Source organism: Panthera onca, chromosome X (genome assembly GCF_046562875.1).
Source record: "Panthera onca isolate mPanOnc1 chromosome X, mPanOnc1 haplotype 2, whole genome shotgun sequence".
NCBI classification, from domain to species: Eukaryota; Metazoa; Chordata; class Mammalia; order Carnivora; family Felidae; genus Panthera; species Panthera onca.
Window position 1 is genome coordinate 44,843,855 of NC_138357.1, and position 10,834 is coordinate 44,854,688.

The 10,834-nt window shown below is 38.5% G+C and overlaps 1 protein-coding gene across 2 annotated transcripts in view; it reads right to left on the reverse strand.

Moving 5' to 3' along the window:
• The window catches only part of FAM199X (family with sequence similarity 199, X-linked), a 29,904-nt gene extending 19,675 nt beyond the window's left edge, over positions 1-10,229 (reverse strand). The window contains exons 1-2 of one of the 2 annotated variants that reach the window (XM_081792723.1): positions 9,696-10,229; positions 1,389-1,608 (exon numbers count right to left, since the gene is read on the reverse strand). In XM_081792723.1, the coding sequence (XP_081648849.1) occupies positions 1,389-1,608; positions 9,696-9,892 (417 nt within the window). In that variant the 5' untranslated portion in view covers positions 9,893-10,229. The remainder of the gene's footprint in view (positions 1-1,388; positions 1,609-9,695) is intronic. The other variant, XM_081792722.1, reaches the window with a different exon arrangement.
• Between the last annotated feature and the right edge of the window lie 605 nt (positions 10,230-10,834).

The window sequence follows — 10,834 nt, forward strand, 5'->3', positions numbered from 1 at the left end:
ATAAGCACAGAATTTGAAGAAAAAATAAATTGAACTTTTTTAAAATTAAAAAATTTTGTGTGTCAAAGGACAGCATCAAGTAAAAAGATAATCCACAGGGGCACCTGAGTGGTTCAGTCAGTTGAGCATGGGACTTTCACTTGGGTCATGATCTCATGGTTGGGGAGTTCAGGCCCCACGTTGGGCTCTGCGCTGACAGCATGGAGCCTGCTTGGGATTCTGTCTCCCTCTCTCTATCTCTCTCTCTGCCCCTCCCCGACTTGTCCTTATGTTCTCTCTCTCAAAAATAAATAAACTTTAAAAAATAAAATAAAAATTTAACTTTCAGTGTAGCATTTTTATAACAAGAAAAAACTGAAACCAATCTAAATATCCATTATTAGGGAACAGGTTAAATAAATTATGATATAGGTATCGAAAAGAATGAGATATTAGTTGAAAAAAAGCAAAGGGCCAAACAGTGGCCAACATATGATCCCATTTGTGTGTTTTTAACACTGTGCAAACATACTTGGATCTGCACAAACTCTTAACAGTGGTAACCACAGCAGAGTGGGACTTGGAGACTTATTTTTAACTTCATGCCAGCCTGTTTTCATATTTTAATAAGAAAATGTTTAAAATAAAATAATATTTGATTCCTCTTTTAGAACACAACTTCAAAGTTTTGGATGGCTTTCAAACATAGTAGGCATTCAAGTATCTGTTGAACATAACATTTGCTATATGCAAGGAAAGCTTCTTCAAATGTTACTGTTTTCTACAATCAGAAAATGGATGTGGCAACAACATGATTTACATTTTCTGATAGACTGCACTCATTATACGGCAGAATTTCCAAGCAATTTGTACAAAGCCATTTTACATGGTATATATGCCATAAGAAAAAAAAAACTGTAGGACAAAAAACATCTCTACATATGAAGAGAATACAAAATGAGTAATTATATTGTGTTGCTGATAACAGAGCCAAAAATTGTTTTTATGATAATAATGGTTTCAGAGCCGAGATATATAGAACATAACCCTGATGCAAAGATACTGTGCCTATAAGGACACAAAGGCTTTTTACTATAGCAGGAAGAATACATTTGCTTGGATTCATGCATAGAAAAGTACTGATTATATATAATAATGGAACATTATACAAGTATTAAATTACATGAAAATCTAAATAAGGATATCTGCAGCATCAGATGCCTAAATGGTACATTAGCAAAAATAAAGGATACATATTCCATCTAATTCTTAACGTTGTCAGAGAATGTCCAGGACTGGATAAACACTGAAGAAAATTTACTTTGAGGCAGAGATGAAAATATCAAAATAGAAATTCATTCTTCTATTTATGGAATAATGATGGTAATACAAAGAAAAACAAAACCTACCTGCCATTCAAACTCGCTATCTGACCAATCCCAGTATGTGCTAATAGAAGAAGAGACATCACTGCAGACACTTCCCTCGGGGAATAAATCAAAAGAAGTGAAGTCTTGATCATCTAACAGGGAATAGCAGTCATCTTGATCTCCAACAGAAACTGATGAAAATAGCTCCTCACTGCATTCTGAGCTGGCAACGCTTGTTCCACAAGAAGTTAAGTTCCACCTTAAAAACACAACACAAAAGAAATTACAACAGGAACTACAAAATCCACACAATTTTAAGATATTAATAGGATACATTTATGACATTTATGATGACTGTACTGAAAAGAGCCCAAATGTCCATCGATGGATGAATGGATAAAGAAGATGTGGTGTATATATACAATGGAGCATTACTTGGCAATCAAAAAGAATGAAATCTTGCCATTTGCAACTACATGGATGGAACTGGAGGGTATTATTTTAAGTGAAATTAGTCAGAGAAAGACAAAAATCATATGACTTAACTCATATGAGGACTTTAAGACACAGAACAGATGAACATAAGGGGAGGGTAGCAAAAATAATATAAAAACAAGGAAGGGGACAAAACATAAGAGACTCTTAAACATGGAGAACAAACAGGGTTACTGGAGGGGTTGTGGGAGGGATGGGCTAAATGGGTAAGGGGCACTAAGGAATCTACTCCTGAAATCATTGTTGCACTATATGCTAATTTGGATGTAAATTTAAAGCATAAAAAATAAAATTAAAAAAAAAAATTAAGAAATCATCCTAAAAAAAGACTGTATGTATATTTTTAGGTATGACAATGTTATTGTGATTATTTTCAAAAGAGCCCTTCTCTTTTAAGGATGTACACTAAAACATTTATGAATGAAATATATCTGGAATTTGTCTCGAAATTATAAGGGTTTGAGGAATGAGTAGTGGTATGAAGCACACTGTCATATGCAAATAATTGTTGAAGCTGGGTATGAGGTTCATTACACTAGTCCCTTTAATTTTGGTATTTGAAAATTTTTATAATAAAACATTTTAAAAGAAAATTGTATTTAGGGGAGCCTGGGTGGCTCAGTCGGTTATGAGTTCCACTCTTGATTTCGGCTCAGGTCATGACCCCAGGGTCCTAGGATCGAGCCCTACATCAGCTCCACACTGAGCTTGGAGTCTGCTTAAGATTCTCTCTCTTCCTCTGCCACTCTCCCTCACTTGCATGCTCTATCTAAAATAAATAAATATATGTATTTATATTAAATAAAGATTGTATTTAAATTAAGAATACAGTAAAACCTTCATCTATAATCAAAACTTCTAGCATAGTAGTTATGAATACACTTTGAAGTCAGACTGAGTTCAAATTCTTGCTCTATCATTTGATTACTACTACTACTACTACTACTACTACTACTACTTGATCTTAAGCAAAATATACCCTCCTCAAGTCTGTGTTCTCATCTTTAAGAAACAGTTATTAGGAACATTATATAAGAATGCATATGGAACACTTAGCAGACATAAAAAGTGCTCAATACATGGTAGCTATTATTATTTTTTAATTAATTTATTTTGGGAGAGAGAGCACACGCACGTCAGTGGGGTAGGGCCAGAGAGAGAGAGAGAGAGAGAGAGAGAGAGAGAGAGAGGTAGAGGGAGAGAGAGAGAGAGAGAATCATATATATGTTAAGTATAGAAAGCAGGATACTAGTATATATAACTTGAAAACATTTTTTTTTTATTTTTTGAATGTTTATTTATTTTTGAGAGGCAGAGCATGAGCAGGGATGAATAGAGAGAGAGGGAGACAGAGAACCCAAAACAGGCTCCAGGCTCTGAGCTGTCAGTGCAGAGCCCAATGTAGGGTTTAAACTCACAAACTATGAGACCATGACCTGAGTCGAAGTCGGAGGCTTAAACGATTGAGCCACCCAGGCTCCCCTATCTTGAAAACATTTTAATGCCTATATAATATTCCACTGATTAAAAAGTATCATAATTTATTTAATCTTATTCCTTCAGTAATACTTAGGCTGTTTCCATTTGGGGGGTTAACTCTTTTTTGGTTATAACTATTTATCAAAATATTTAATCTCTAAAGATAGATTACTTGAAAGGAAAGTACTGAGTCAAAGAATATGAACACTTCTGAAGGTCATATCATACTTAGCCAAAGACCTTTCTGAAAATCTGCACCAATTTACAATCCCCAAAGCAGTATACAAAAAGTGCTCATTTCACCACAAACTTAACAGCAGTGGAATTTTCAAAATTTTTACCTATATGATAGAAAAAAACACATTTTTATATCAATTTTTATTTCTTTAATTACTGGCAAGATCAAATTCTAAAACATTTATTAGCTATTTTGCTCTAGTGTTTTTGTATGTGTTAATGTCTTCCTCATTGATTTTATGAGTTCTTAATACATTAGCAACATTAACATTTTGTCTGTGGTATTTATTGCAGGGTTACTTTTTTTTTGTCTCAAAATCTACAAATCTGTTTTCTTTTGTAAATTTCCACTAGCTTTATACTATTAAGGAGGTAATCTTCATTGCTTTGGCAGTAGCCTAGGGAATTAATCCTTAAGATAATGATTTAGTATATCCGATACTAACAAGATACTGAAATAATTACTTCCTGAAGAAAAGCCTGTTACTTACTTATTATAAGATTGTTTCTCATCCCTCATTAAATTCATTATTTCTTGAATTGTGTTTTTCATTTTTTACCTCCCCACTTTGTATGACTAATCTTAATTTCAAAGTTCTTGATTTACAAAATTTGGGCAATCTGACAATTTTATAGCATCAAAACACACACAGACACACACTCTCTAAACTGTTATACTTCAGTAAATATAAACACAGATGTCATCAAGCTTTTATAAATAGGCAAAAATCTAATTCATCTAACAATCTTAGAATACCCTGTAATATTACATAGATTCATCACACGCCTCCTAGGCAGGCAGTATCCTCATTTTTCAAAAAATCAACAAAGCTAGCAGAATTAACCAAGTTAATATAGTTTATGAGGCAATATAAAAGCTATAAAATGGCAATCACAAGATTTGTCCTAGACCTAGTAAACCAGTAACTATACTGTATTCTGGGCAAATTATTTTTTCTTTTGTGTCTTCAAATTGCATGTGACTTTTTAAAACCTTCATTCACCCACTCAACAAACATTTAGCTAGCATCTTCTATATGCCACGTACTGTGTTATGTGGTAGGAAAAGCTTTTAGGTAATTGTTTTTAATGAGAATTCCTTTTGAGCTTGCAAAAATTCCGTAGAAATGTGTTTCCTTCCATGAGTAATAATGGCTTTCCTTTTTAAAAAAACTATGCTAGATCTAATGTTTGGATCACTGACAAGGCAGTCAGGAATTTGCTTGGTTTTGTGTTCTAACCGTAGGGAAAAATCAGTATGTTTCTCAATTTTCCAGGTCCATGACTTTATAACAGATTTAACAGGATTCTGGGTATTCTTAGAAGCCTTTTCTCTTTTTTCTTGTAATTAACAGTGGCAATAAAACTGGGTTCATACTTGAAACCAATCATTTACAAAACAGAAAATTAGTATTTTTACTACTAGAGATTTTTTTAAAATTCTATTATCTTCTAATTTCCAAATATTATCTTTATTATTACTTTAAGGCAATGTGAACAAAAACAAACTAGATAGTACTTTTTTATCCACTGCTGGTGGGAGTGTTAAATTGGCATAATCTTCCTAAAAAGCAATTTGGTACTGTATATATATCAAGAGCTTCAAAGAAGTTCATTCCTTTGGACTCAGTAATTGCCCCTCTAGGAATCTATCACTTCCTCAAATAGAAATTTGGAAAAAAATGTATGTACAAACATGTCCAAACAGTATCATTTATAATAGCCAATAAAGGGAAAAGACATGGTCCCCAAATATGGGGAATAATTAAATAACATATCTAAATAATGGTGTTTTATAATCAATAAATTTATATTTCAGACTATTTTTTAAAAAGGAAAACACTCACAATGTAAGTGCAAAAACCTGGTCACAAATTTTATATAACCTGATCCTGATTTTTAAAAATTACATATGAACATAAAAAGAATATTAAAAGTAACAACATCAAAATGTTGATAGTTGTTTTCTTTACTGAAAGGGATCATAGGTGATCCCTACAGCTTTGAATATGCCAATTTTCTAAAATGAGATTTTATAATAAAAATTTAAGTGTGATTTCAAATATGTAATGAATGACCACTGTGTGCATGTGCTCAGTCAGCACTGAACTATTCAAACCTGCAAAGCCCCTACATCTTATTCCACTAAGAGAAAGCTACCTAATACTAAGATCCTAGCTATAATCATAAAATTATTCACAAAGGAGACTTTCTATCTTAAAAGAAAAATGTTGAAAAGAATCCCAATGGCGTTTGATTAATAACGAGGCTTGCTGTCCAAATTTTAATTTAAAGAAAAAAGTAAAGCCAAGTAACATTTATCTGCAAGGCTTATCCGCCAAAAACCCCATACAGCCACTCCCGACCTCTGTTACACCTTTGGAGCAGCACAAGCCATTAAGGTCCCAAGTAAGAGCAGGTGATACAACCCCGCTAGCTACTCTACTCACTCAAATTCCTAACTCTCCTCCTAGCAATCTCAACTGTCTTGGTACCCTCTCCACAGCCTCGGAAGCAAAAAACGTCCCATGTCATGTCTAAGGTTAATTATTCCATTTGGGCTTCTGAGTTCAACCCATCCATCTCTTGTCATCCCACACTTTCTTGCATTTTCAATTTCTCCCTTTCCTGTGGGCTGCTCCTAAAGAGCTAAAAGCTCTATTCTTGGAAAAGAAAAACTAAACAAAGCAAACAACAACAATGAAGAAACCTTCGCCTTTTTTTCAAATTATTATATCTCTTCTCTTTCCTTTCCCTGCTAAATTAATTGAAAAGTTCCTTCTTCTTTCAACCTTTGTAACCCACAGTTCTACTCCTAAGACGCTACTGGAATTTCTGTTCTGAATGCTCCCAAATCCACACTTCTAGCCTGGATACTTCTCCCAAGCCTGATCCCCATTCTCAACTTGTCTCAAGAAGTCCCCAAACTAAATTCCTCCTGCCTCTATAATCTGTTACTTCACGGAGTGTGGTTCTCCCACCTGCAACTTACAGCTGTTTTGCAACTGTTAATTCTATATTGAGATAGAGAAACTGTGGGGAGTACAAAAGGTACACAATAGTGTTGGGGTTCTTCTGGTTAATCACATAACCAAATAATTGCTTTATACAATAGTTCACTTCCTGTTCTGCCAATAGGGTGTACAAAAGTGGGGCACCGTCCTCCCACACGCTTTTCACAATTGTGCAATGTCTAAGTACTGATGTACTACTAAAAGATGAAGAGAATAACACATCGAGTAGTTCATATTAATCTCCTTCAATTTAATTCCAGGACCAACCAATATCATCTTAATTTTTTCAGTTTGGTAAATGACATCCTTTTTTGATAATGGTGGAGAGTGCCATGGACAAATGCCAACAATTACATCAGAAAAATCCTGTCTCAAAACCAACGAAAAATGTCATAAACACCACATATATTCTGTATTAACATTTAAACTAAAAAAAAATAATTAAGTTTCTTAACATTTATTTTATTCTAAGCAAAATTCCAGACAAACCCAACTCGGTCATAAAATCCTAAAAGATACTCCTAGGAAAGTGTGATTTCTTAGGAAAGTGGCTCTGTTCATGTAATTTTCCACTGAACCTAGAGTAGTGACATGCCATTTGAAGTCTCAGGTGACTCTAATATGAACACTACATAAACATTCAAACTTAGGGATAATAAATAATAGTGCCTTGAATCCCTTGGCTAACAAAGATTGCAAATATAGCCCAGAGTCAGGTAAATGAGCAGGCACAAAACTGTCATCATCAGATACTATCAACGATATCAAACAATCTCCACAGTTTTCTCATCAGGTAACAAGGAAGAAGCAAAATAAACGTAAATCAAGTATCTGCCAACTGACAAGCTTTTTATTTCCAATAAAATGTGTTTTATAATGACTAAACCCAAAGCAGAACATCAGTACTCAACTATTCAGATCTGTTCTGAATTGTTGCTTGAACTGGTGATGTGAAGAAAAAAAGTGACACATGCAAATTCAAAATAAAAGAATTCTGTAAACTAAACTTTGCCTACATACATGACTTAGCTGTTTGCTTCTCTCTGAGAAGAACTGACTGGAAGTATATGGTCCTCTCAAATGCCATCTTGAGGAGGGGTAGGAAGGCAGAAGAGTCCAAAATGAGAAAAGATTTAAAAGGTAGCCTAGGGCAGAAACATCATTGGATGTAAACATTGCTAATTCTGCTTGCCCTAATCTCTGTTGGAAAGGGTACAGAGCAAAATACATTAGACCAGTACTGCCATTCCAAGCCTTCGGAAAAGTAGGGTATGAGATGGAGATTTCTGAAAAGCAGGCAGTAACTAGGAAAAATGTCTGACTTAGAAAAACTGGGGCTGAACAATAACCTCCCCCTCTATCATAACTGCCCCATTCTGGAAAACAACATTGATCTCACTTTCATCTCTAAGAAAAGGAATAGAAAAACACAAGAACAAAAATGGGGAGGAGGCGAAAGAACAGAACAAGCTGTAAGAAATGTATTATTCTCCTGGTTTCACTCCTCATCACCCCACCCGTTTTGGCAGTGCTTACCCTCAGCCTCTTTCTCCACTCCCTTTCCCTCATCATCAGAGCAGACCAATTCTGAAATCATTTCACTTCCTGTGTATATGACTTGCTCCAATGCTGCAAAAACTTAAATACCAAATATGTGCAAAAGTATTCTTTTATATCATTTTCCAGTGCGAACAATCCTAAGACACTTGATTTCATAAACAGATTACATTTATGTTATAATCACATCTTGGGTTAAATAGGCTTCTGTGAGTTAGTCTAAGGAACTGTAACAACCATTTATAACATTTGAGCCATTAGTTCTGTTCCAAGTTTCATCACTGACTTCAAAGAAATAATCTTGGCTTTGCCTAACTCAGTTTTATGACCTTGAACTCAGTCGTTCCTCCTGGGCCTCAGTTTCCTCAGTTTTGTAATGAGGATTTGGAAAAGACGTAACGAATTTACTACCACTTCCTTTTCAAATGTGTTATACTGATGATACTCTTTAAATGTAACACGTTTCCAGACTATACATTTCTTTCAGGTAAGAATCATGTTTTATACACTCTTTGCACTCAGTAAATCTGCAGACTGATTTAAGAAGCATGGGGTATGCAAAAAGACATCAAAATGTGGAAGGATTGTTCATGCTCATGTTGTGAATCAGAAATCAGAACTAGACTTAAGTCAGCTCCAATATTTTCCATAGCTGAACCCTTCTCCTCCTCCCTTGTTCCCCACACACCCTCCCAGGCTTTGGTATGTATCTCCCAATATCCACCTTTATTAAAGGTTGGACCTCTGTGTACAACATCTTTAAATCCCCACATTTGGTATAATACTTAAATGCCTGTGTGATGGAATTCTCCAGAACAATCTTCCTTCCAATAAAATCAGGAAATGCACCCTCTAAATAAATTTGTAAAAGCAAGCCCATCCTAAGCATAGCTCCATCCCTCCACTGGGGGAGCAAACCAAGGGATAGGCTACATGAAGGAACCTTCCAGATCTAAGCTTATACATTTTGGCAGGGCCTAAAGTGGTAAAGCAAAGAGTTCATAAGGACAGGAAAAAAAGAACGGCCTGGTTTTCTAGAGCTTCACCAAAAAAATGGGGGGGTGGGGTGGGAACTGGGCTGTGAGACAGGCTAAAAATCGGGAAAGGGAAGATTCTAGTTTTAAAAGTGCCATTTTTCAAAAGATCCATAGATTGACTTTGAGTCATCCGAAATCTACTCTAGAGTGTATGGGAGATGGAAGGGGTTAAACTTTTTCAGGTGGATGGAAACAGGGATGCATCTTAAAATCGTGGGTGGGGATTTGGAATTCTCAGGGTACAGATGAGGCAAGAGGGGAAAGGGAGGAGTCGCTGTGGTCAGAAGAATGGGAAAAGAGAGCAAGTAAAATGCCAGCAGAAAGGAAAATCGGAGGGCAGGGGTGAACATAGGAAGGGGGAGAGGGAAGGAGCCAGGGAATGAGCGCTGGTCGGAGGAAGGTGGGGGAGGGGACGAAAGGAAGCGCAGACCCGAGGTGGACCTCCAAGGCACGGGAGGGACCTGGCGTTCTCCAGCTTAAGGCAAGGGTGTGAGCAGTTCGCCCCTGCCCTCAGCGGCAGTTCGTACCTGTTGGTGTGAAAGCGGTGGAGCGGATCGGTGCGATGACAAGAGGACAGCTGGCAGCCAAAGTCGCTGATGTCCAGGCAACCTGGCTCCTCGCTCGGGCAGGTGCCCACCCCGCGAGGGGGTCCCAGAAGGGGGAAGGGTTCCTCGGGGGTTAGAAACTTCTCATACGAAGTGGTGGCCGACGTCTCGTCGGACATGGCTGGAGACTGCCTGGCTTCGGGCTCCCTCTCTAGCCCCAAGCGGCTCCCGCGCCTGCCCCTTCCCCCACTCTAACCTGTCTGCCGCCGCCGCGCCAGGGTGTGCCCACCGCAGCTCACTAGCAGGCTGAGCGCCACGGCCAGACGCCGCCCGGGGAATGCTGGGCGCGCGAAGAGGCTGCTAGAGACCACAGCAGCCGCTGACGACCCGGTCAGCGCCTCGGCCTCTGCAGCCGTCTCCGTCGCCGCCGAAGCCCGGCCCAGCCCAGTAAGCGCAGCGCAGCACAGAGCCACCGCCGTCCGTCCCGCCCACTGCGCTCGCAGCTCGCTACTCCTGCAATCTGTCTGGCGCCCGCCGGGAGGAGAAGGACGGCGGGAAGTCGCTTCCTGCGCCCCCTGCTGGAGCGGAGGAGGAACTGAACCTCCGCCCGCCCCACCCTCGACGCGTGCAATCAGGGATTCCAGGCGCTGGAAAGGCCCGGCACTTCAGGCCAACCACCTCCGTTTTCTCACTCAGGGCTGATTACTAAGCAGCAAGCAGTGGCCCTGAGAAAAGGGACTTGGCCAAGGTCACACTGAGAGTGCGTGAGAAAGAAACCAGATGTCCTGGTTCCCAGCGTACTTGACCACCCTGTCCCAATTCAGTAAGTATTTATATTGAGTCCCTGCAGTGTGTGCCCAGCACTGTGCAATGTGCTGTAGGGAAAATGGGCCAAGAAGGAAAAAATAGTCCCTGCCTCACCCCTGATCTTCTAACCCTGAGAACTCTACACAACAGTCACCAGGCTACTCAGAGCTGCTGGACACGTAGTGCTCTTTTGTGCTCTGTGCTCTTGCTTGCATTATGCATTCTGCTTGGAATGCCCTGCCTTTTCTCCCCTGCTAATCCTTAAAGCCCCAGCTCAAATGTTACCTCCTCTGTGAAGCCTTCCCTGACTCCCA